The sequence below is a fragment of the Heptranchias perlo genome, chromosome 2, assembly GCF_035084215.1.
Source record: "Heptranchias perlo isolate sHepPer1 chromosome 2, sHepPer1.hap1, whole genome shotgun sequence".
Lineage (NCBI taxonomy): Eukaryota > Metazoa > Chordata > Chondrichthyes > Hexanchiformes > Hexanchidae > Heptranchias > Heptranchias perlo.
Genome location: NC_090326.1, coordinates 153,665,991 through 153,693,246, shown reverse-complemented (window position 1 = coordinate 153,693,246; position 27,256 = coordinate 153,665,991). Strand labels below are relative to the sequence as shown.

Genomic DNA, 27,256 nt, shown 5'->3' with positions numbered 1-27,256 from the left:
TATCTGCATGACACATCTCTATTCCTTCTTCTACTTAGCGGCTTCACTGATTGCCCCTATTCCTCTCTGGCTTCCCCCACTTCCTTCTCTGTGGCTGTCCCAGCCACCCCTCACATCCCCATATGTGCCTGCCTTTACCACTCCATTCCTCCTTCTGCCACTTCCCTCACAAGCACCCTCCCCCCCCCAACCGTGGCTGTCCTCCATCCCCCTTCTTGTGTATATAACTTATACGTACACAACTTAAAAACACAACAAACCCCAGCTGCTGTTTTCTGACAGAGACTCTTTTCAGCAGTTTTCCAGTCTTCCTGGCTCCAGCCCTGACATTTCCTGTTCAAACCCACTTGGTAGGTCCATTGGGTGTCTTCTTTTGGCCCCAAGAATTCTCCCTATTTACAGGACACCACTTTCAGGCGTCAAGGAACTCAGGAGCAATGCCAATTGGCCCCAGAGTGACTGATACGGCAGGGAGTCTGGGGAGGTCACAAATGCACAATGAAAGGCTCTATTATAAAATATTTGTAGCACTTAAATTCAAATTTATGTTTTTGGCTGATGCCTGCAACTGGGGATTGCAGGCAGACCCGTGAGTGGGTGGAGAGAGAGGATTTTATTGAGGGGGGAAACTAAAGAGTCAGAGGTCCGGCTGAAACCAGGTGATTTTCAAAAAATAAATTTAATACATAATGTAATTTCATATATATTAGCATAAAAATGTAAAAAAGCTAATTAACTTTTGAAAAAAATAATTTTAAGCTTAAATTTACGACAGCAATTCCTGTAGGGGCTCCATTACTTTGATGGAAACCCTGGAGAAACAGCGTAGGTGGCCGTTTGCTCTATTTCTGTGAGGTTTCCACTGAAGTTATGGCAATAGATCTGAGAACCTCCGGGAATATTCTACCCTTCAAATGCTTAATACTTACCTTGTGGAAGCCCATGGTCAAAAAAAAAATCACCACGGATGCCAACCTGGTGCAGGAATTTGCTTCAGGGCCACCCAATCATATCATGAATTGTGACAAGTTGACAGAGGCAAAACCCAATGTAAATGTGGGCAGAGGAATTTGTATGAAAAATACAGAAAGTGTGACAAAAACGTGACAACAGGAAGTTAAGTTGTGCAGATAAGAAGAGTTTTAATATATTACAGATAGATGTTACTGATAAGTGTCACATATGGGAACATTAAATATTTAATTTTAGGCAGAACATTTCTTAAACTTTGAATGCTTACTTCTGGTGCCAAAGGCTATTTGAAATGTTAGTTATTGAACATCAGTATTTAAAATCTGTATCCATCACCCCACACTAACATTAACAGGAATAATTTGAACTTTCACAGACAAATTGTGATTTAAAAAAAACTTTTAAATCGCAATATGCCTAAATTTTTTTTTTAAAAAAACCTAACTACTGCTTTTCGAAAATAACAGATTTTGAATCAATATTTTTGTGAAAGGGATTTAAACATTTCATTACCTATACTTTTCAACCTTACAGACTTAGTCTAAGGAAAGGTGTATCCATAAACAATTTAAAAAATTGACTTTTTAAAGAGAACATTCGGGCTATGGGAAAAGAACAGGGGAGTAGGACTAATTGGATAGCTCGTTCAAAGAGCTGGCACAGGCACGATGGGCTGAATGGCCTCCTTCTGTGCTGTATGATTCTATGAACACAGATTCAACTATCTTGAACTTCATGATGTGCAGCATATACAGAAGATAAAAACATTTTGAAAAGTTCTTATTTTCAACATAAAACATTTTTCTTGTTTTTATTCCCACCTGCACATTCAGATTTAGCAGGTGCAAATATTAGAACTGTTCTTTAGTTTTTTTCAATATTTGGTACAGATTTAAAATAGGAACAATATACTGGACTGTTTAAGCACAACACAGAATATGGTGCAGACACTTTGAAGAATTATACACAGAATTCAATTTACATCTGATAAACCCCCTTACCATTTCCAATTACAAATGAGACAGGACAGGAAGGACCTGGGTTCAACAAATGAAAAGGATGGGTTGCATTAAACAGCTTTGTGGCTGAATATTTTTTAATTTAAGCACTTCATATGAAACTCCCTGAAGAACAGATTATAAATATATATAGAAACTGAATACTATTTAATCTTTCAATTAGAATGCTTAAAATTTCATTTAATAGGACCAATCTGATCTCCACCACAAGAAAATACTCAAGTATTTCTGGTATTTTGCTCCAGTTGATGTGACTGGAGTATGTATTAAGGGCATATCCTGGACTCTCCTATACGCACAAAGGACATATACATCCAAAAAGGAGCTTTCAAGGAGATGCCTGGATTAGCCCTTTCCTCTACAGATCAGGCCAAAACCAGCTGGAGAATTCCCATTGAAAATAATAGAAATCCTTGACAATCTGCACATTAAGTGGGTTAAACCGCCATCTGACCTTGTTTAGGGTCAAATCACAGTTAAAGGGTTAATCTAGATTTGCCCACCAGGAAAGCCGATGAATAGACTTCAGTTAACCAGAACAATTAGCAGTATGTAAAATAAAAAGGCACTTTCTCATGTGCGAGATCACGAGCGTCTCCAGTGGTCCTCGTTTAGAAATGAATGCTGATGGGCTAAAGAAACTGGACCCCACCATCTGTAATAATAAAAGAGCACCTGCTCACAATACTGTTTCTTGGGTGAAGAGAAACAATAGCAAATTCTTGCTTATTGTCCCTCATGGTGTTCTTTGAGAAAATAAACCTATGCTTGACTAGCTTTTGCCACGATTTACATAGATACGGTTTATATTCTACAACCGCAGCGAGCGGAGGTTGCCAGGCTGCAGAAGCTCCATCTGGCCTGGCTGTCCCAGGCCCTGGCCCGCGCATGAGGGCTTGTGTGGTTGCAAGTAATACCAGCTGATACTCATTCAGCAGCTTCTCCAAAAACTCAATGCAACGCCTGAGATTGGCTTCCTGCTGGCTGAAGCTCTCCCCACCGTTGAGTCTGTCGATCCAATAGAATGCAGACATGCTGTCCACGATAAGCAGGCAAAGGGCAGGGTGGCTGCAAACCATGCTTTCCAGCGAGTGAAGCAGGAGCAGCAGCTGGGTACTGCTGCTGCAGTGAACGAGAAACAGACGACCCAGGCATTTTTTAACCGTTTCCTCGGTGCTCTGTGCCAAGCGATGCTCCAGAATGGTGACCAGACGAAGCATGTCAAAATGGTAGTCTGTGTCGATGAAAATAACTTCAACCTGGAGGCCACCCATTGATTCTGGGAGGATGCAGGATATCACCAGGTGATAAAGCATTTCTGTCTTTCCTGATCCTTCTGGACCGTGGAACTCAACAGTATCTCCTGTAAGTGCAGAAGCGAAAGTCAACGAAAGCAAAAAGCACAAAAGGAGTATTTTTTAAACTTAATTTCCAAACAAGCAACATCTACCCTAGTTATCTGATTCCACAGTAATTATTCAAAAACCTACGCATTAAGAAAAATCAAAGCAGAATCACTTTGAAATGTCCATGCATTTATTTAAATACTGTAATTACTGCAATTTCTGGCAGCTGTAATCATATATGAAGGTCTCCATTAATTATAGTAGAGGTTAATTTTCCAAAGGGTTTGTCAATAGTACAAAGGTTCTTACCATTTTCAGACTGCCATTTATTCAGTAGTATACAATTGACAGACTGTGGTTAAAGTTTGGTCAAGTCTGTAGCATTCCCAAGAGCTCAGCTGGTTAAGGTACCTTAGCCACAAAGGCCGAGGCAAGACCCAGGTTTGATCACTGGTTTGTGTTGAGCTAGCAGAACGCAACTGATGCCATGGTACAGGTGCTGCAACTGGCCTGTGCTCCTGGAAAGTATCCATACAGGTTAGTTACTGATTTGTCCTTCCATGCATATTTTCTGCCTTTTACAACCGAATTCTGACTTCAACTAACAAGTTTTAGCTGGTGCTAGACCACTTTTCTCTGCCTTCAAAACAGTTTTTTGCAGTCATGGGTGGGCTGGGAGGTCTGACTTTGGGGCTGAAAGAGGAGGGGGAGCAGCAAAGAAGACAGGCAGGAGCAGGAGCAGCTGGGATAAGGGGGAGGAGGAGGGCATTGCGCAGGAGGCCATACCCACAATGGGTATTTAGGGAGCACTTCTATCTTAACTTCACTGAGCAGCAATGTGTCAGGTGTCTGTGCTTCACCAAGGAGGCCATCACTGAGCTGTGTCACCTGCTGCAGCCACTACTGGAGCCTCAAACTAGGGTATGGACTGCACTGCCTGTGATCATCAAAGTCACTGTGGCCCATAACTTTTATACAACAGGTTCCTTCTAGGTTGCAACAGTTGACATCAGTGACCTCTCCTTGTTTGGTGTGCACTGCTGTATTGGGATGTCACAGAGGATCTCTACACCAGGAGGAACACGTCCATCATATTTCAATGGACAGAGCGAAGCAGGACGAGAGCACTAGGCTTCGCCTGCATTGCAGGCTTCCCCAGAGTGCAAAGTGCCAACGGCTGCTCCCCATCAGCATCCTGGCATCTTTCCAAACAACTCAACTCCATCTGTATATAACATTTAACAGGAATAATTAAGAATCACCCTTGTGCAACTCCTCAGTGCCTGTCTTGTGGGCTTGTTTACCTATCCAACAAAGTGTTCCCCTAGTGGCTACATCTTGCGAAGTGGGAGGCTGACGAGTTTCCATTGAGGACACTTCAGATGGCAGTGATGGGCAACCTCGAGCAGCTCTGGGCCTTTAGGGCCCGGCTACAGACTGCAGCATCACGGTGTGGGCTGGCTGTTTGGCACTGACAAGGGCACTGGCGGAGTGGGTGGCAAGGGAGCAGACATGCTCTTACCCTGAGAGTGTTATGAGTGGTGAGGCTGCAGGTGGTGTAGGTGTGAGGAAAGAGTACTTGAGGTGAGAGGGAGGATATTTACCACGATAACTCCATGGAGGTCATTGCAGCCATGTCCTGGAAACTAAGTTCTGTGCATTGATCTCCTCCGCCACCTCTTCATATTGGAAATGGGGATGTTGGCTGGAGAGCTTTCTATTTCCAGGGGGAAACAGGATCCCATTCCTCCTAGATTTGGGTATCCAAAGTGGAATCGGAGAACCTGGGAGCCTGATATACAGCACTTGCAATTCCAATTTTCTCCTTTGGAAGCATCCTTCCCCTCCCCTCCCTCTCCCCCGCCAGTCAGAGTGCACCTCCCCTTTAAGAGAGGCAGACTGCCTTTAAGTGGCATCACACACACCTGATTCTGTCCCCACCCCCCCTCCAACTGACACACAGCCAATAAGCAGCGCAGGTAGCATTGGTTGCAAACCTGTCTCGGTATAATCAGCTGCCAGCACCAATTTCAGATGCTCCCTGCGCCCAGGTGAACAGGGGCATGCAGTGCACGTCCCGCATCCTACCCACCCGTTTTCTAGATCCATCTATTTCAGTGATGTTGATTGAAGGATAAATATTGGCCAGGACACCGGGAGAACTCCTCCGCTCATCAATTAGTGCCTCGGGATCTTTTACATATAATGCTTTATCATGTCCTCAGGAGTCCCAAAGCGTTTTAAAATGAATTTCTTTTTGGCGTGCAGTCACTTTTACATTGGCAAATGCAGCAGCCAAGGACCACACAAACAGCAAATTACAATGACCACATCATTTAAAAAGTACTCTCCCCAACAGATAACTGTTTCCCCCTCTTCTTGTCTGTTTTCAGGTAAACAAATCACCCATCAAAACTAAACATGGAAAAAAAAGTGTATACAAGCTAAGCTTAGTTTTTTTTTTAACAGCAATCGGACAAGTAATTCAACATCTAGGAACTGCAAATATTTCAAGTTATTTATGAGCTATTATGTGACATTGTCAGAAATAACATTGCAGCACAAATTTATTAAATCAAAAGATAACTGAAAATATAGGAACTCAAAGTTAAAAAAAATCACCAAATTAAACAGATGGTTTAAATGAGTCTTGTGATGGCAAATACAATTGAATAATATTTCTTGGGAATGTCATGCATGTGGAATCTGTCACTTACATCATGACTTGTCTGATTCAACTTTCTTTTCTCCTTATTGGAGAAGTCTGAGAATGGCGGAGCAGGCTCGAAGGGCCTACTCCTGCTCCTATTTTCTACGTTTCTATGTTACCTCATTTCTAATTGGTTATTTTCACCAGTGTTGTTCAATCTATTAGCCATTAACCCTAACATGTGGCTAATTGGGAATCCAGATGCGGCCAATTACATTTCAGATTGGTAAACAAAACATGAGTAATCAACACTGTCCTTGGGCACATGATCTCAACACTCATTCATATGGTATTTGCATGCGTACTTCAACTTGTGTGTGTTAATTGGTAAAATGGCAAGATGATTGTGAGAGTGTTTTTTGATTCTTGTGAGTACTTTACTTCCTTGGTTACTGAATGTTGGTAGATGTTTGTTAAGTAATATACACATGAAGTGCTTTTACCTGTATTGTGTGAAACATAGAAACATAGAAAATAGGAGCAGGAGTAGGCCATTCGGCCCTTCGAGCCTGCTCCGCCATTCAATATGATCATGGCTGATCCTCTATCTCAATACCATATTCCCGCTCTCTCCCCATACCCCTTGATGCCTTTTGTGTCTAAAAATCTATCTAGCTCCTTCTTAAATATATTCAGTGATTTGGCCTCCATAGTCTTCTGTGGTAGAGAAATCCACAGGTTCACCACTCTGAGTGAAGAAATTTCTCCTCATCTCAGTCCTAAATGGCCTACCCCTTATTCTGAGACTGTGACCCCCCTCGTTCTTGACCCCCCTAGCCAGGGAAAACATCCTCCCTGCATCCAGTCTGTCTAGCCGTCAGAATTTTACACGTTTCAATGAGATCCCCTCTCATTCTTCTAAACTCGAGTGAATACAGGCCGAGTCGACCCAATCTCTCCTCATACGACAGTCCTGCCATCCCAGGAATCAGTCTGGTGAACCTTCGTTGCGCTCCCTCTATGGCAAATATATCAAGAGTGAACAAAGGTATCCAGAAGGGACTGATCCCTCTGGAAAGCAGGGAAGTGATTGTGCTCGAAAGTGGGTTTGTGTTGTAGGTGGCAGAAATGGCAGAAGATGATCCTATTGGCCTAACTTTATTTGTGTTATCTATTCCTTTCATAGTTCACGTTTCCTATTTTAAGGTGCATAATGAATCATTAAAGTCTAACTGCCATTCTTTACCTTATTAATGTAACTGGCCCAGATCCCTTTCAATACCACTGATCTGCCTTATTCACATTACAACACAGGAGGCCATTCGGCCCATCGTCTCTTTGAAAGAGTTATCCGAATAGTCCCACTCCCCTGCTCTTTCCTCATAGCCCTGCAAATCTTTCCTCTTCAAGCATATAGTTAATTTCCCTTTTGAAAGTTAATATTGAATCTGCTTCTGCCACCTTTTCAGGCAGTGCAGTCCAGATCATAACTTGCTGCATAAATAAATTTCTCCTCATCTCCCCTCTGGCTCTTTTACCAATTATCTTAAATCCGTGTCCTCTGGTTACTGACCCTCCTGCCAGTGGAGACAATTTCTTCTCATTTACTCTATCAAAACCCCTCATAATTTTGAACCTCCATTAAATCTCCCCTTAATCATCTCTGCTCGAAGGAGAATAATCCCAGGTTCTCCAGTCTCTCCACATAACTCCCTCATCCCTGGTACCATTCTAGTAAATCTCTTCTGCACCCTTTCCAAGGCCTTGACATCCTTCCTCAAGTGTGCTGCCCAGAATTAGAAAGAAGGACTTGCATTTATATCATGCCTTTCACAATCTCAGGACGTCACAAAGCGCTTTACAGCCAATGAAGTATTTTTGAATTGTTATAATGTAGGAAATGTGGCAGCCAATTTGTGCACAGCAAGGTCCCATAAACAGCAATGTGATAATGACCAGAAAATCTGTTTTAGTAATGTTGGTTGAGGGATAAATGTTGGCCAGGACACCGGGGAAAGCTCCCTTGCTCTTCTTCAAAATAGTGCCAAGGGATCTTTTATGTCCACCCGAGAGGGCAGATGGAGCCTCACTTTACCAACTCATCCGAAAGACGGCCTCTCCGACAGTGCAGCACTCCCTCAGTACTAGATTTTGTGCTTAAGTCGCCGGAGACAATACTCTAGCTGTATTAGACACAATATTCCAGCTGAGGCCTAACCAGGGATTTATAAAGGTTCAGCTTAACTTCCTTGCTTTTGTACTCCATGCCTCTATTTATAAAGCCACAGAACCCATATACGTTTTTAAACAGCTTTATCAACTTTCCTGCCACTTTAAAGATTTGTGTACGTACACCCATAGGTCTCTCTGTTCCTGCATCCCCTTTAAAATTTTACTATTTAGGTAATACTGTCTCTCCTTATTCTCCCTCCCAAAATGCATCACTTCACTTTTCTCTGCGTTAAATTTCATCTGCCATGTGTCTGCCCATTTCACCAGCCCGAATATGTCCTCCGGAGGTCTGCTACTATCCTCATCACTGTTTACTACACCTCCAGGTTCTGTGCCATCTGCAAAAACTTTGAAATTTTGCCACCAATACCCACGCCCAGATCACAAATATATATCAAAAAGAGCAGTAGCCCTAATACTGACCCACTGGGGGAAACACCATTGTATACTTCCATCCAATCTGAAAAACAACCGGTCGCCACTACTCTCTGCTTTGTCTCTTAAGCCAATTTCGTATCCAAGCTGCCACTGTCCCTTTAATCCCGTGGGCTTCAATTTTGCGACTTTCACCCTCCTTCTGGTAAAACCACTCTGATTATATGTGCAGAAATTTCACCAGGAGGCAGAAAGTGGCAGCAAAAAGAAATGGTTGCCACAAACTAAAGCACCCCTACTCAACGCAAGTCCTCACCCTCATACCAATATTACAATGGAAGCAGTTCACTGGCATCACTGTGGCTTCTCAAACATATTTAACCACACATGTTTTTTAAAAAGCGGCATGTGCCAAGGTACCAGATGTGCAGCAACTGACAACATTGAAAAAAATTCTTCAACCATTTCTTACTTATCCAGTTTTATAATTTCAGAGGAGCCAGCAAATGATCTAAAGAAAGGTTTGTGACAAGCAGGAGGCAATCAGTCTGGCACTGGTCATATGTCACCACTACTGACACGACCTTCATCACCCCAGTTGTTTTATAGTTCATTGGGGCAAAATAGAAAAAAAATCAAGCTCACATCTTCTGCCACCAATTTTTGGAAACTCACCAGTGTAGTGGATTTTGTGTAGTTGTGTTGTTTATAGTGGCAAACAAGAGCTGAATTATGTGTTGATTCAGCTTTCATTTGCTAATATAAGCAAGGTATTGGACAGAGGCAACAGAATAAATTACGTGGAAAGCAGGGAGAAAATATTTCTGAATAAACTCCAGGCATCGGATGATGTAGCAAGTTAAGCCACTAGTTTGAATTCAACCCATACTGAGGAGATGACACTGTTGTCAACTCTGTGTAGGGATCCCACACAAAATGAGATTCAGCCAGCTCAGTCCAAGTGCCATTAATCAGGAGTCCAGAGGAGAAAACTACCCATAACTCAAAACCAATTGAATGTTTAACTTAGAAAAGCCATAAGGACAGGTGATGTGAGAAGAGGAGATATTATAATAGCAAGGGGTGCATTTCAGTGGCTATCATAGAATAGAATCATAGAAAATTTATGGCAGAGAAGGAGGCCATTCGGCCCATCGTGTCCACGCCAGCTGAAAATGAGCTACCCAGCCTAATCCCACTTTTCAGCACTTGGTCCGTAGCCTTGCAGGTCATGGCACTTCAGGCGCACATCCAGGTACTTTTAAAATCTGTTGAGTGTTTCTGCCTCTACCATCCTTTCAGACAGTAAGTTCCAGACCCCTACCACCCTCTGGGTGAACATTCTTTCCTCAGCTCCCCTCTAATCCTTCTACCTATCACTTTTAATCTATGCCCCCCTGGTTATTGAGCTCTCTGCTAAGGGAATTAGGTTCTTCTTATCCACTCTATTTAGGCCCCTCATAATTTTATACACCTCAATTAAATCACCCCTCAGCCTCCTCTGATCCAAAGAGAACAACCCCAGCCTATCCAATCTTTCCTCAGTTCTCCCAAATTCTCCAGTCCTGGCAACATCCTCGTAAATCTCCTCTGTACCCTCTCTAGTGCAATTACATCCTTTCTGTAATGTGGTGACCAGAACTGTATGCAGTACTCAAGCTGTGGCCTAACCAGTGTTTTATACAGTTCCAGAATAACCTCCCTGCTCTTATATTCTACGCCTCAGCGAATAAAGGAAAGTATTCCATATTCCTTCTTAACCACCTTATCTACCTGTCCTGCTACCTTCAGGGATCTGTGGACATGCACTCCAAGGTTTCTCACTTCCTGTACACCTTTCAGTATCCTCCCATTTATTGTGTACTCCCTTGCCTTGTTTGCCTTCCCCAAATGCATTACCTCACACTTGTCCGGATTGAATTCCATTTGGCATTTTTCTGCCCACCTGACCAGTCCATTGATATCTTCCTGCAGTCTACAGCTTTCCTCTTCACTATCAACCACACGGCCAATTTTTGTATCATCTGCAAACTTCTTAAACATTCTCCCTATATTTAAGTCCAAATCATTAATATAGATCACAAAAAGCAAGGGACCTAGTACTGAGCCCTGCGGAACCTCACTGGAAACAGCCTTCCAGTCACAAAAACATCCGTCGACCATTACCCTTTGCTTCCTGCCACTGAACCAATTTTGGATCCAACTTGCCACTTTCCCTTGGATCCCATGGGCTAGTGTTCAGTTGCGAGCGTTGGGACAGTGTATAATATTCTTCATCCTGCATCTAACCCTGTGCTGTAACTGACTTGGGAGTACCTGATATACATAAAGGGGCCCAAAAGTAAAAACATTTCAAAGGTTTTTGATTACAATGTAAAACAAGTTATTTTAACAGTGTACAGATCATTGATGGGTTACATTTGGAACACTGTGTGCAATTTTGGACATCCTTTCAAAAGTACATTAACAACTTGGACAGCTTTGACAAGGGTGATGCTGGGATTCGGGACTCCAAGGAAGAAGAGTCTGGCAGGGCTAACATTTATTCTCGTTGGAAAAATGTATTGGGGGAGGGGGATGGGAGTGAACATAATCCAGGGGTATCAGAGAGATCACTGCATCCCTGCAGAGACCTAACCCCTGGAATTCCCTCCCTAAACCTCTCCCTCTCTCTCCTCCTTCAAGACGCTCCTTAAAACCTACCTCTTTGACCCAAGCTTTTGGTCATCTGTCCTAATATCTCCATATGTGGCTTGATGTCAAATTTTGTCCGATAACGCTCCTGTGAAGCGCCTTGGGACGTTTTGCTAAATTAAAGGCGTGATATAAATGCAAGTTGTTGTTGTTGCATGAAGAGACAAGCCAAAATCTTTTAAAAATAAAACTGATGGATGGATACATTGTAGTCTTACGATTTTTCTATTTTTTCCACAGTTGGCTAGTCTTTGAAAGAGTACCACTAATGTTATCAGTGAGAATGGACAAGGGTCCTCAAATAAGACTCAATTCATCAGAAGACAAAGAATGAATTTTTAAAAAAATAAAAAGACCCAATCATTATCTGGAGAGTGAACAGCATTGTGATCAATGTCATAAAAATAAATATGTCCTTCATTTTTCTAATTGAAAAGGTTTTGCTTGAATTTACTGGATCTGAATGGTTACATGAATTTTTTTTTCTATTTACAGAAATGTTCATGAATAGCTAACAATCAGTCTTAACCATTTAGAATCAAGAGACTCTCGTTACAAACTCAGTTGCAAAGTGCAAAACTGTAATATACTAACTTGATCAATAAAATTTGAAAAAAGACACTATAGAACTGCTCCACACTAGAACAGTCAGCGTGCATTAACAAAAATTGTTGACTTAGTGATTCATTCCCTTTTCCCTAACAGTATCCAGTTTTTTTTTGGCCTGGAAATTGGTTAGGATGCTGTCTTATGTGTGGGTTGCCTTATCTGCAACTATATGGTGCTTAACGTTTTGCTTTCTTAAATCTACTGCACCATACTTAAAAAAGGAAAATGAAACCTGCTGCAAGGTTGCTTTAAGGCAGGTAAAACAAAGAACGAACTTGCAATTATATAGTGCCTTTCACGGTTTCAGGATGTCCCAAAGTATTTCACAGGAAATTAACTAATTTTGAAATAAGGAAACATGGTAGCCAATTTGCACACAGCGAAGTCCCACGAACAGCAATGAGTTAACCAAATAATGGGCCTGAATTTGCTGGCAAAATAACGGCGAGTTTAATGCGCACGCCGTTATTAACGTGTAAATTGTCCAGCAACTTGTGGTGTGGAAGAGATTCCATTGAATTGCAAATCGCCACAAGTTACTGGATGATTTACACATTAATAACACACACAAGTTGCTGGACGATCCGCTGTTAGCTTCACAGAAATGGCTGCTCATCCTCAACCTCTGAGTTTTAAGAAATTGCTGCATTTGTGCATTAACTGCCAATTAAACTCGCCGCAGAAAGGTAGGGCTGGTACTTAACAGCATAACTACCTTTTTAATGACTATATTCCTACAGGTAGCAAATTGTTGTTAGAGATTTTAAAAATTTAAAATTTAATTTTTTTTTCTTACTTTTGCTTTCTGTCTTTTTTTTCCTCTCTCAATCCAATCTTTCTTTCTCTTTTTTGATTTAACTCCATTCACCCTATTTCCTTCTCCATCGTTACTCTGTTTCTTTCTCAATCCTTAAATCTCATTGGTGAAGGAGATAGATTGTTGGTCCCGTCCTTCACCAAGGTCCCAGATACCCCATTGCCCTCGCTGTTATCAACTCGCACTTCCAGCAAAAAAAAATTTCAAGTTGAAGGGTGAGGCAAAAAGTCTAATTTAGGGGGCATGCTGTGAGATGCCCTGCTCCAGCAAATTCTGGGCCAATCTGTTAGTTGAGGGATAAATATTGGCCAGGATGCCGGGAAAAGTCCCCCGCTCTTCTTTGAATAGTGTCACTGTATCTTTTACATTCACCCAAGAGGACAGGCTGGGCCCCCAAATGTGTGCAGGGGTACTGATGGAGTTTAATCTGCTAAACTTACCAGTGCTCCGAGTTGGTAAGCTTCCCACTACTTGTTCAGCTGGGACTAGCTTCACTGGTAGAACACTGGATTGTAGGGTTATCTGGAGCCAAATGGAAAGAATCCCACTTCCCTGTGACAGGTCTATGCCTCCAGGTCCCAATGAGCTAGCTAGGCTGATCAGACAGCAAAAATGTCCTACTGACTTGCTTGGCTCAGGTAACGAATTACTGAGTCCATCACTGAGGATCGTTTCTGTTCCAATTTGACATTGCCATGCATGTCATCCAGGAGCCACTTGATTCCAAAAAGACCCCACCTACTTTTCTCTGTCACCTTCCTCGCAAATAGTTGGCCATTAGAAAATTAACTACAGCATTTTAGATATCCAAGTCTAATGCTGTATTCCAGGCTTAGCCATTTCCAACTGCTTAATCGAGGTCTTCGTGCAAAGAGCTTTGGTAAAGAGACTACCACCGCCCCCCGCCCCCACCCCCCTTCCATGGCCCTGAGCAACAGGTTGTAGGCCAGAACTGTACTTCCTTGTTGCCACAAATTCACCTCACTGCTTGGGCATGGATCTTGCACATAGGCCAAAAGGAAGCCTCCTGTTGCATGCCAACCATGAAGGAGAATTGTTCCAACGCATGTTTTATACACCACAAGCTTAATCTGCAGTGGTACTTAGCTGTCATTGAAGACAGACCAGAATGTCCTATATCCCTTCTCAGCATGGTCCTGAAGAATGGTATCCAGGCTGCAACTGGAAAATGCCAGAACCGCTCTGCATAAGACTCCACTTCGGGGTTTCGACCAAAATATTCCACTGGGTTAACCCATTGTTCAAAGTGGTGGGTAATGCACGCTGCAGCTCCAGGCAAGTCCATCAACCCCACAGTACTGTTTGTGAAAAGACGCAGTGCAGTTCAGACTCTGAGACATTTCTTAGAAGCCGCCGAACAAATCAATAATGAAGGTGCAGAATAGGTCGGTTGACAGTGGATAACCTGAAAGCTCTAGATCGTAGTCTCAAAATCAACTAATTAGGATTTATCAGCAAAATGAATAAAGCCAGTCAAGTCCCACATACGTTTAACTTTGTCTCTGTCAACAAAAATTAACCTTCCAAAATACTCTGTGTGGAGGTCAAGTCTGCAGTGAGTACAACCATTTCCACTCCCTGGCTCAAAATGAATCAGGTAAGAGCTGTCAAATAATGTGCCAATAGCTTGCAATCTCTTCCAAGTTAAATGGTATCAAATGGTTGAAAGACACAAGCCAAGTATTTACTTAAAACTTACGATGACGTGGCAGTCTTGCCAATTGACATCACCATCTTCTTTGCTGTTTTGAGCCTTTAGAGTCGAAATGTGATATTCTGCTGCTGATCCTTAGCTTCTGGCACTCTTCCCCTCCCAGTGCTCACTGCTTGAGAGAGGAACTGGGAGCTAAGGTTAACAAACAGAACTTCACAGTTACATTCCTCAGTCTCAAGAACACAGAAGATGGTGCACACCCAGCTAAAGGAAAGGAAATGTAGTATTTGCAACACACCAGAATCCATCCATCTGTTGTTCTTCTGCAATCCACGCCCCTCTCCACCACTCGTAGGGAGTGAGTGCAGAGGTGAAGTGTGAACAGAACGTAACCATGACAATGTAGGATGCTCCGCAGCCATGGCCCATTCCAGAAACTTACAATCAAGGTCACTGGTTTGCAGTTTTCATGGAAACATAGAAAATAGGAGCAGGAGTAGGCCATTCGGCCCTTCGAGCTTGCTCCGCCATTCAATATGATCATGGTTGATCCTCTATCTCAATATCATATTCCTGCTCTCTCCCCATACCCCCTTGATGCCTTTTGTGTCTAGAAATCTATCTATCTCCTTCTTAAATATATTCAGTGACTTGGCCTCCACAGCCTTCTGTGGTAGAGAATTCCACAGGTTCACCACCCTCTGAGTGAAGAAATTTCTCCTCATCTCAATCCTAAATGCCCTACCCCGTATCCTGAGACTGTGAACCCTCGTTCTGGACCCCCCAGCCAAGGGAAACATTCTCACTGCATCCAGTCTGTCCAGCCCTGTCAGAATTTTATATGTTTCAATGAGATCCCCTCTCATTCTTCTAAACTCAAATGAATATAGGCCGAGTCGACCCAATCTCACCTCATACGACAGTCCGGCCATCCCAGGAATCAGTCTGGTGAACCTTCGCTACACTCCCTCTATGGCAAGTATATCCTCTCTCAGGTAAGGAGACCAAAACTGCACACAAAACTCCAGGTGTAGTCTCACCAAGGACCTGCATAACTGCAGGAAGACATCCTTGCTCCTGTACTCAAATCCTCTTGCAATGAAGGTCAACATACCATTTGCCTTCCTAACTGCTTGCTGCACCTGCATGTTTGCTTTCAGTGACTGGTGTTCAAGGACACCCAGGTCCCTTTGTACATCAACATTCCCCAATCTATCACCATTTAAATAATACTCTGCCTTTCTGTTTTTCCTTCTGAAGTGGATAACTTCACATTTATCCACATTATACTGCATCGGCCATGTATTTGCCCACTCGCTCAACTTGTCTAAAGCACCTTGAAGCCTCTTTGCATCCTCCTCACAACTCACAATCCCACCTAGTTTTGTGTCGTCAGCAAACTTGGAAATATTACATTTGGTTCCCTCATCCAAATCATTGATGTATATTGTGAATAGCTGGGGCCGAAGCACTGATCCCTGTGGTACCCCACTAGTCACTGCTTGCCACCCCAAAAAAGACCCATTTATTCCTACTCTCTGCTTCCTGTCTGTTAACCAATTTTCAATCCATGCCAGTATATTACCCCCAATCCCATGTGCTTTAATTTTGCACACTAACGTGGGACTTTATCAAAGGCCTTCTGAAAATCCAAATAAACCACATCCGCTGCTTCTCCCTTATCTATTCTACCAGTTACATCCTCAAAAAACTCCAGTAAGTTTGTCAAACATGATTTCCCTTTCATAAATCCATGCTGACTTTGTCTAATCCCGTTGATATTTTCTAAGTGTCCTGTTATTGCATCCTTTATAATAGACTCGAGCATTTTCCCTACTACTGATGTTAGGCTAACCGGTCTGTAGTTCCCTGTTTTCTCTCTCCCTCCTTTTTTAAATAGTGGGGTTACATGTGCCACCTTCCAGTATGCAGGAACTGTTCCATAATCTATAGGCTTTTGGAAGATGACAACTAATGCATCCACTATTTCCATGGCTACCTCTGTAAGTACTCTGTGATGCATATTATCAGGCCCTGGGGATTTATCAGCTTTCAGTCCCTTTAATTTCTCCAGCACTATTTTTTTTACTAATACTAATTGCTTTAATTCCTCCTTCTCACTCGTCCCTTGGTTCCCTAGCATTTCTGTGAAGACAGAACCAAAGTATTTGTTTAATTTCTCTGCCATTTCCTTGTTCCCCATTATAAATTCTCCCGTTTCTGACTGTAAGGTACCGATATTTGTCTTCACTAATCTTTTTCTTTTTACATAGTTGTAGAAGCTTTTACAGTCCACTTTTATGTTACTTGCAAGTTTACTCTCTTACTTTACTTTTCCCCTCTTAATCAATCTCTTGGTCCTTTTTTGCTGAATTCTAAACTGCTCCCAATCCTCAGGCTTGCTACTTTTTCTGGCAACTTTATATGACTCCTCTTTGGATCTAATACCATCCTTAATTTATTTTGTTAGCCATGGTTGGGCCACTTTTCCTTTTGTGTTTTTGCGCCAGAAAGGAATGTATAATTGTTGCAATTCATGCATTCGTTCCTTAAATATTAGTCATTGCCTATCCACCGTCATGCCTTTTAATGAAACTTCCCAATCTATTATAGCCAACTCACTCCTCATACCTTTGTAGTTTCCTTTGTTTAGATTTAGGACCCTAGTTTCGGATTGGACTACTTCACTTTCCATCTTAAAGAAGAATTCTATCATGTTATGGCCACTCTTCCCTAAAGGACCCGGCACAACAAGATTATTAATTAACCCCTTCTCATTGCACAATACCCAATCTGGGATAGCCTGTTCCCTGGTTGGCTCCTCAACGTACTGGTCCAAACAACTATCTCATACACACTCCAGGAATTCATCCTCCACAGTATTATTGCTAATTTGGTTTGGCCAGTCTATATGTAGATTAAAGTCACCCATGATTACTGTAGTACCCTTGTTACATGCATCTCTAATTTTCTGTTTGATCCCATCCCCTACATTACCACTACTGTTTGGACGCCTATAGACAACTCCCACCAGTATTTTCTGCCCCTTGGTGCTTCTTAACTCCACCCAGACTGATTCTACATCTTGATTTTCCGAGCCGATATCCTTTCTCACCATTGCTTTGATTTCATCCTTTACTAACAACGCCACCCCACCTCCTTTTCCTCTTTGTCTGTCCTTCCTGAATATCGAATACACTTGGATATTCAGCTCCCAGCCTTGGTCACCCTGCAGCCATGTCTCTGTAATTGCAATTATATTGTATTCGTTTACATCTATTTGCGCCTGTTAATTCGTCTACCTTATTACGAATGCTTCGTGCATTCAGATCCAGTGCCTTTAGATTTGTCTTTTTAACATTTTTAGACATCTTAACATTTTTTTGTACAATGGCCCTATTTGTCTTATTACAATGTTTTCTTACCCGGACCCTATTTGTTAGTGCACTCTTTTGCTTTGTACACTTTGTCCCTTCCTGACACAATCTGGTTATCCTTACCCCAATCACTGTCCGGAACTGCTTCTTGGTCTTTTCTCTTTAGCATTCTAGATTTCTCTCCACCGGGACTCTCCCCCCCGCCCCCAACTTATTTAGTTTAAAACCCAATCTACCTCCCTAGTTATTTGATTCGCTAGAACTCTGGTCCCAGCATGGTTCAGGTGTAGTCCGTCCCAACTCTTTCCTCAGTACTGGTGCCAATGCCCCACGAATCGAAACCCACTTCTCCCACACCAATCTTTGAGCCACGCATGCATCTCTCTGATCTTATTTACCCTATGCCAATTTGCTCGTGGCTCAGGTAATAATCCAGAGATTATTACCTTTGTGGTTCTGCTTTTTAAACTTAGTCCCTAGCTGCTCAAACTCTCTCAGCAGAACCTTTCTCGTAGTCCTACCTATATCGTTGGTACCTACGTGGACCACGACAACTGGATCCTCCCCCTCCCACTCCAAGTTCTTCTCCAGCCCGGAGGAGATGTCCTTAACCCTGGCACCGGGCAGGCAACATAGCCTTCGGGACTCATGCTCCTGGCAACAGAGAAAAGTGCCTATCCCCCTAACTATATTGTCGCCTACTACAACCACCTTCCTTTTTACTCCCCCCACTTGAACGGCTTCCTGTACCACAATGCCGTGGTCAGTTTGCTCGTCCTCCCCGCAGTCCCCGCACTTGTCCACAAGGGTTGCAAGAACCTCAAATCTATTGGAGAAGCGCAGGGACTGAGGCGCCTGAAATACTACCTCCTGGATCCCCGTACCTGCCTCATTTGCAGTCACACCCTCCTGTCCCTGACCACAAAAGAGAAAAGACCACAAAAGACCCCTGAAAGACAAATGAAAATCAAGGAATGCCATACTCAAAATACCAATAAAAATTCAGGAATCACAAGTAATAAAAATGGAATTTGACTTATTGAGTCACCACAAATTGGTGGCCTTGGTTATAGGGACTGGTAGTGCCCGTGTATACTATGAGCAAGGCCACTTGTTTTCTGTTCTCTCACAAAAAATGAACAAAACTGTAGAATTTGATCCCTGAGATACTGGTACAAATCTCGGTCACATGTAGTGGGAATAAAATTTGACTTATTCAGTCATCATAAAGTGCTAGGCCTGCTTTTATGATTTAAAAAATAAGTCTGCATTTTTCATCGGAATAGAGACTTGTTTTGGAGTACTCCTTTAAAACAAGAAGAAAATACATGGGATGAACTTACAAACACGACTCCTCGCAACATTGTTGACCCGTTGTGATTCCTTACCATGACTTGGCAACCCTTCCTCAGTAAAAAGCCGTGGTTCAAGATGTTTCAGAGAACTTCTTCCTTTGAGTCGAGCAAGCAGCTACCAAAATATCAAAATATACATTTCAACAATGAAGTAAAGTGTCTAATTACTTAGAATTTCACTTAAAACTGTATAAAACTCTTGCAACAACTCTTCTCCCTGCTCCCAGCCAAAGCTGTATAATAGTGAAGGAGCTCGGGCAGAAACTTTGTTAGTCCCAAGTCTATATTGAGCTTTAACTGTACCTTCTTGGGGTCCAAAAATCGCGACTATTGATGGAGGATAGATCTCTTAAAAATATTACTGGCTGTGGGGGCTGTTTGTGGAGAAAACTTTTGTTTTAACTTCTGGTTCTCCAGGGTATAGATTTTAAAATATTTTCTACCTGATAGGAGAAAATCTATCCTGCTTTACAGGAGAGGCCTTGACACTTCAGGTGAAGGGTTCAAGTTGGCATCATCTATAGAATCCTCAGTGAACAAACCCCTCGGTAGACAACAAAAGATGTTCCTGACCTGCTCCAGAACATTTTGTGGGGGGAAAGGGAAACAAGCCAGAAGTAGTGGTCTCCTCCTGGATCCCCGTACCTGCCTCATAGGTGGGAAAAGGGTTGAGGTCCTGCAGGCAGAGTTTCAGGAGCTTGGGGAGGAGTGAAAGGGCAGGACCTCAAAGGTAGTAATCTCTGGATTACTCCTCGTGCCACGCGCTACTGAATATAGGAGCAGTAAGATAAGACAGGTTAACGTGTGGCTGCAGAAATGGTGCAGGAGGGAAGGCTGCAGATTCCTGGGGCATTGGAACCAGTTCTGGGGCAGGAGGCACCTGTACACGATGGATGGGTTGCACCTCAACAGGGATAGGACCACTGTCCTCGCAGGAAGATTAACTAGTGCTGTGGGGGAGGGTTTAAACTAATTTGGCAGATGGAGGGGCACCAGGATGAAGCCTTAGAGAGGAGATGCAAGGTGCACAGAGGACTGGGAGAGACAAACAGCATTAGAATAAAGAGTAGTTCAGAAATAGGAGGGATAAGACAGGGGGGAAATGCGAGGCAGACTAAGATGGGTTTAGCATGCATATGTGTAAACGCATGGATCGTGGTAAATGATGTTGGTGAGCTGCATGGGATAATGATTATAGTGGCAATAACGGAGACCTGGCTCAAAGAAGGGGAGGAATGGGCACTTAATATTCCTGGCTACAATGCATCCAGGAAAGATAGGGAAGGAAAAAAATGGAGAGGGGGTGGCCATATTGATCAAAGATACTGTTACAGCACTAGAAAGGGATGATGTGCTTGAGGGTTCAAAGACAGAATCTATTTGGTTAGAATTAACAATAGAGGAGCGGTTAGATTGCTGGGTGTATGTATACCATAGGCCACAAAGTAGTGGGAAGGAGATAGAGGAGCAAATTTGCAGGCATATTGCAGAAAAATGCAAGAACTTTAGAGTAGTAATAATGGGGGACTTCAACTATCCTCATATAGTCTGGGAAAATAACAGTGTAAAGGGCAAAGAGGGGGATGAATTCCTGAAATGTATACCAGAGTATTTTCTAGATCAGTATGTTTCCGGCCCAGCGAGGAAGGAAGTAGTGCTGGATCTAGTTCTGGCGAATGAAGTAGGGCAAGTGCAACATGTTTCAGTGGGGGAGCATTTGGAAACAGTGATCACAATATCATTAGGTTTAGAGTAGTTATGGAAAAGGATAAGGAAAAATCAAATGTGAAAATATTTAACTGGAGGAGAGCTAATTTCAGTGAGTTGGAAAGGGATATGGTCCAGATGGACTGGAATCAAGGCATGGGTGAATTGTGCTAGGGTCAAGGATGTCACGGAGCGGCTGCAGAGCATTCTGGAGGGGGAGGGTGAACAGCCAGTAGTCGTGGTCCATATCGGTACCAACGACATAGGTAAAAAAAAGGGATGAAGTACTGCAAGGTGAATTTAAGGAGTTAGGAGATAAATTAAAAAGCAGGACCTCAAAGGTAGTGATCTCAGGATTACTACCAGTGCCATGTGCTAGTGAGTATAGGAACAGGAGAATAGACCAGATGAATGCGTGGCTGCAGGGATGGTGTAGGAGGGAGAGATTTAGATTCCTGGGACATTGGGACCAGTTCTGGGGAAGTGGGACCTGTACAAGCGGGCTGGGTTACACCTGAGCAGGTCCCGGACCGAAGTCCTCGTGGGGGTGTTTGCTAGTGCTGTTGGGGAAGGTTTAAACGAGAATGGCAGGGAGATGGGAACCTGAGCAGGGAGACAGAGGAGGGGGAAACAAGGATAGAAACAAAAGACAGAAAGGGAAAAAGCAATAGTGGAAGGCAGAGAAAAAAAGGGCAAAAAACAAATAGGGCCATAGTGCAAAGTAATACTAAGATGACTAGCAATCTTAAAAAGATAAGTCTAAAGGCTTAATGTGCGGAGCATTTGCAATAAGGTAGATGAACTAACAGCACAGATAGATATTAACGGTTATGATATAGTTGCGATTACGGAGACATGGCTGCAGGGTGACCAAGGATGGGAACTGAACATCAAGAGGTATTCAATATTTAGGAAGGAGAGGCAAAAAGGGAAAGGAGGTGGGGTAGCGTTGTTAGTAAAGGAGGAAATCAGTGAGGAAGGATATTGGCTCAGAAAATCACGATGTGGAATCTGTATGGATGGAGCGAAGAAACACCAAGGGGCAGAAAACGTTGGTGGGGGTTGTCTACAGGCCCCCCAAACAGCAGTGGAGATGTAGGGGAGGGCATTAAACAGGAAATTAGAGACGCATGCAAGAAGGGTACAACTATAATCACAGGTGACTTTAATATACATATAGATTGGTCAAACCAAATTAGCAATAATACTGTGGGGGAGGAATTCCTGGAGCGTGTACGTGATGGTTTTCCAGACCAATACGTTGAGGAACCAACTGGAGAACAGGTGATCCTAGACTGGGTATTGTGCAATGAGAAAGGATTAATTAACAATCTTGTTGTGCAGGGTCCCTTAGGGAAGAGCGACCATAACATGATAGAATTCCTCATTAAGATGGAGAGTGAAGTAGTTGAATCCGAAACTGGGGTTCTGAAACTAAATAAAGGAAATTACGAAAGTATGAGGTGCGAGTTGGCTATGATAGATTGGGGAACTTTACTAAAAGGGAAGACGGTGGATAGGCAATGGCTAATATTTAAAGAACGTGTGCAGGAATTACAACAATTATTCATTCCTGTCTGGCGCAAAAATAAAACAGGAAAGGTGGCTCAACCGTGGCTTACAGAAGAAATTAGAGATAGTATTAGATCCAAAGAGGAGACATATAAAATTGCCAGAAGCCTGAGGTTTGGGAGCAGTTCAGAATTCAGCAACGGAGGACAAAGAGATTGATTAAGAGGGGAAAAATAGAGTATGAGAGTAAACTGGCAGGGAACATAAAAACTGACTGTAAAAGCTTCTATAAATATGTAAACAGAAGACAAATGTAGGTCCCTTACAGTCAGAAATGGGGGAAATTATAATGGGGAACAAAGAAATGGCTGAACAATTAAACACATACTTCGGTTCTGTCTTCACAAAAGAGGACACAAATAACCTCCCAGAAATGTTAGGGAACCAAGGGTCTAGTGAGAGGGAGGAACTGAAGGAAACCAATATTAGTAAAAAAAAGTGCTAGGGAAATTAATGGGGCTAAAGGCTGACAAATCCCCAGGGCCTGATAGTCTACATCCCAGAGTATTAAAAGAAGTGGCCCTGGAAATAGTGGATGCATTGGTGATCATCTTCCAAAATTCTGTAGACTCTGGAACAGTTCCTACAGATTGGAGGGTGCCAAATGTAACCCCACTATTTAAAAAAGGGAGAGAAAAAGCAGGGAATCACAGTTAGCCTAATATCAGTAGTGGGGAAAATGCTAGAGTCTATTATAAAAGATGTGGTAACAGAACACTTGGAGGGCATTAACGGGATTGGACAAAGTCAGCATGGGTTTATGAAAGGGAAATCATGCTTAATAAATCTACTGGAGTTTTTTGAGGATGTAACTAGTAGAATAGATAGGGGCGAACCAATGGATGTGGTGTATTTGGATTTTCAGAAGGCTTTTGATAAGGTCCCACACAAGAGGTTAGTGTGCAAAATTAAAGCACATGGGATTGGGGGGAATATACTGGCATGGATTGAGAATTGGTTGACAGACAGGAAACAGAGAGTAGGAATAAACAGGACTTTTTCCAGGTGGCAGGCAGTGACTAATGGGGTATCGCAGGGATCAGTGCTTGGGCCCTAGCTATTCACAATATTTATCAATGATTTGGATGAGGGAACTAAATGTAACATTTCCAAGTTTGCAGACGACAAAAAGCTGGGGTGGAATGTGAGCTGTGAGGAGGATGCAAAGAGGCTTCAATGTGATTAGACAAGTTGGGTGAGTGGGCAAGAACATGGCTGATGCAGTATAACGTGGATAAATATGAGGTTATAAATATAAATATAAATATGAGGTTGTAAAAACAGAAAGGCAGATTGTTATCTGAATGGTGATAGATTGGGAAAAGGGGAGGTGCAACGAGACCTGGGTGTCCTTGTACACCAGTTGCTGAAAGTGAGCATTCAGGTGCAGCAAGCAGTTAGGGAGGCGAATGGTCTGTTGGCCTTCATTACAAGAGTATTTGAGTACAGGAGCAGGGATGTCTTACTGCAGTTAAACAGAGCCTTGGTGAGACCACATCTGGAGTATTGTGTGCAGTTTTGGTCTCCTTATCTGAGAACGATGTCCTTACCATGGCGGGAGTGCAACGAAGGTTTACCAGACTGATTTCTGGGATGGCAGGACTGACGTATGAGGAGAGATTGGGTCGACTAGGCCTATATTCACTAGAGTTTAGAAGAATGAGATGTGATCTCATCGAAACATATAAAATTCTAACAGGACTAGGCAGACTAGATGCAGGGAGGATGTTCCCGATGGCTGGGGAGTCCAGAACCAGGTGTCACAGACTCAGGATACGGGGTATGCCATTTAGAACCAAGATGAGGAGAGATTTCTTCACTCAGAGGGTGGTGAACATGTGGAATTCTCTACCACAGAAGGCAGTGGAGGCCAAGTCATTAGATGTATTCAAGAAAGAGAAAGATATATTTCTTAATGCTAAAGGGATCAAAGGATATGGGGAAAAAGCGAGAACAGGGTACCGAGTTAGACGATCAGCCATGATCATTTTGAATGGCGCAGCAGGCTTGAAGGGCCGAATGGCCTACTCTTGCTCCTATTTTGTATGTTTCTATGGGCAGGTAAAACGGTAACTGTGCAATGGGAGGCTTTCAAAGAGGAGATAGTTTAAGTACAGACTAGATATATTCTCACGAGGGGAAAAAGGAAGGGCATCCAAAGCTAGAGCTCCCTGGATGACTAAAGATATTGAGGCTAAAATGAAACAGAAAGAGGAGGCTGATGATAAATGTTAGGTTCATAATTCAGTAATCAAGCTGAATACAAAAAGTACAGAGGAAAACTGAAAAAGGAAATGAGAGGGGTAAAGAGAGAGTATGAGAACAGATTAACGGCTAACATAAAAGGGAAACCAAAAGTCTTTTATAAACTTATAAATAGTAAAAGGATAGTCGAAGAAAGGGTGGGGCTGATTAGGGACCAAAAATGAGATCTTCTTGTGGAGGCAGAGGGCATGGCTGAGGCACTAAATGCATTCTTCGCATCGTTCTTCACTAGAGGAGAGGATGCTGCCATTGTAGCAGTAAAGGAGAAGGTAGTGGCGATATTGGATAGGATAAAAATTGATAAAGAGGTACTTAAAAGATTGGCAGTACTCAAAGTAGAAAAGTCAGCAGATGGGATACATGCTCGGTTGCTGAGGGAGGAGAGGGTGGAGATAGCGGAGGCTCTGACCACAATCTTCCAATCCTCTTTAGATATGGGAGTGGTGCCAGAGGATTGCAAATGTTACATTCCTATTCAAAAAAGGGGAGAGGGACAAACCCGGCAACTACAGGCCAGTCAGCCAAGGAAGATGGTAGTGGTTGTTGGGGGCCAATCATCTCAGCCCCAGGACATTGCTGCATGAGTTCCTCGGGGCAGTGTCCTAGGCCCAACCATCTTCAGCTACTTCATCAATGACCTTCCCTCCATCATAAGGTCAGAAGTGGGGATGTTCGCTGATGATAGCAGTGTTCAGTTCCATTTGCCGAATGGCCAACTCTTGCTCCTATTTTCATTCACAACCCCTCAGATAAGGAAGCAGTCAGTGCCAGCATGCAGCAAGACCTGGACAACATCCAGGCTTGGGCTGATAAGTGGCAAGTAACATTCGCGCCAGATAAGTGCCAGGCAATGACCATCTCCAACAAGAGGGCGTCTAACCACCTCCTGTTGACATTCAACAGCATTACCATCGCCGAATCCCCCATCATCAACATCCTGGGGGTCACCATTGACCAGAAACTTAACTGGACCAGCCACATAAATACTGTGGCTACAAGAGCAGGTCAGAGGCTGGGTATTCTGCAGCAAGTGACTCACCTCCTGACTCCCCAAAGCCTTTCCACCATCTACAAGGCACAAGTTAGGAGTGTGATGGAATATTCTCCACTTGCCTGGATGAGTGCAGCTCCAACAACAGTAAAGAAGCTCGACACCATCCAGGACAAAGCAGCCCACTTGATTAGCACCCCATCCACCACCCTAAACATTCACTCCCTTCACCACCGGCACACCGTGGCTACAGTGTGTACCATCTACAGGATGCACTGCGGTAACTCGCCAAGGCTTCTTCGACAGCACCTCCCAAACCTGCGACCTCTACCACCTAGAAGGACAAGGGCAGCAGGCACATGGGAACATCACCACCTGCACGTTCCCTCCAAGTCACACACCAGCCCAACTTGGAAATATATCACCGTTCCTTCATCGTCGCTGGGTCAAAATCCTGGAACTCCCTACCTAACAGCATTGTGGGAGAACCTTCACCACATGGACTGCAGCGGTTCAAGAAGGCGGCTCACCACCACCTTCTCAAGGGCAATCAGGGATGGGCAATAAATGCCGGCCTTGCCAGTGACGCCCACAACCCATGAACGAATAAAAAAAAAGCCGAACGTCAGTGGTGGGGAAACATTTAGATTCAATAACCTGGGATAAAATTAATTGGCACTTGGAAAAATATGGGTTAATAAATGAAAGCCAGCACAGATTTGTTAAAGGCAAAGCATGTTTGACTAACTTGATTGAGTTCTTTGATGAAGGAACAGAAAGGATTGATGAGGGTAGTGTGGTTGATGTGTATATGGACTTTCAAAAGGCGTTTGATAAACCACATAATAGAGTGGTGAGCAAATTTGAAGCCTATGGGATTAAAGGGGCAGTGGCTGAGTGTTACAAAATTGGCTAAGTGACAGAAAGCAGAGAGTAGTGGTAAACAGTAGTTTTTCAAACTGGAGGGAAGTGTGCAGTGGTGTCCCCCAGGGGTAGGTGTTGGGACCACTGCTCTTTTTGATGTATATTAATGACTTGGACTTTGGTATACAGGGCATAATTTCAAAGTTTGAAGATGACATGAAACTTGAAAAATTGGTAAATAATGATGAGGATAGTAACAGTCTTCAGGAGGACATAGACTGGTGAAATGGGCAGACACATAGCAGATGAAATTTAATGCACAGAAGTGTGAAGTGATTCATTTTGGTAGGAAGAATGAAGACAGGCAATATGAACTAAATTGTACAATTTTCAAGGGGGTGCAGGAACAGACAGACCTGGGTGTGTATGTACACAAATCTTTGAAGATTGCAGGACAAATTGAAAAAGCTGTTAAAAAAGCATATGGGCTCCTGGGTTTTATTATTAGAGGCATAGAGTAAGTTATGCTAAACCTTTATATAACACTGGTTAGGCCCCAGCTGGAGTATTGTGGCCAATTCTGGACGCCACACTTTCGAAAGGATGTCAAGGCCTTGGAGAGGGTGCAGAGAAGATTTACTAGAACGGTACCAGATATGAAAGACTTCAGTTACATGGAGACTGAAGAAACTGAGTTGTTCTCCTTGGAGCAGAGAAGGATAAGAGGAGATTTGAT

The 27,256-nt window shown here is 43.1% G+C and overlaps 1 protein-coding gene across 1 annotated transcript in view; it reads right to left on the bottom strand.

The window, feature by feature from the left end:
* Positions 1-774: 774 nt before the first annotated feature.
* The window catches only part of xrcc2 (X-ray repair complementing defective repair in Chinese hamster cells 2), a 32,631-nt gene continuing 6,149 nt past the window's right edge, over positions 775-27,256 (bottom strand). The window contains exons 2-3 of the mRNA XM_068008343.1: positions 19,155-19,236; positions 775-3,354 (exon numbers count right to left, since the gene is read on the bottom strand). Coding sequence (XP_067864444.1) covers positions 2,624-3,354; positions 19,155-19,236 — 813 coding nt within the window. The 3' untranslated portion in view covers positions 775-2,623. The remainder of the gene's footprint in view (positions 3,355-19,154; positions 19,237-27,256) is intronic.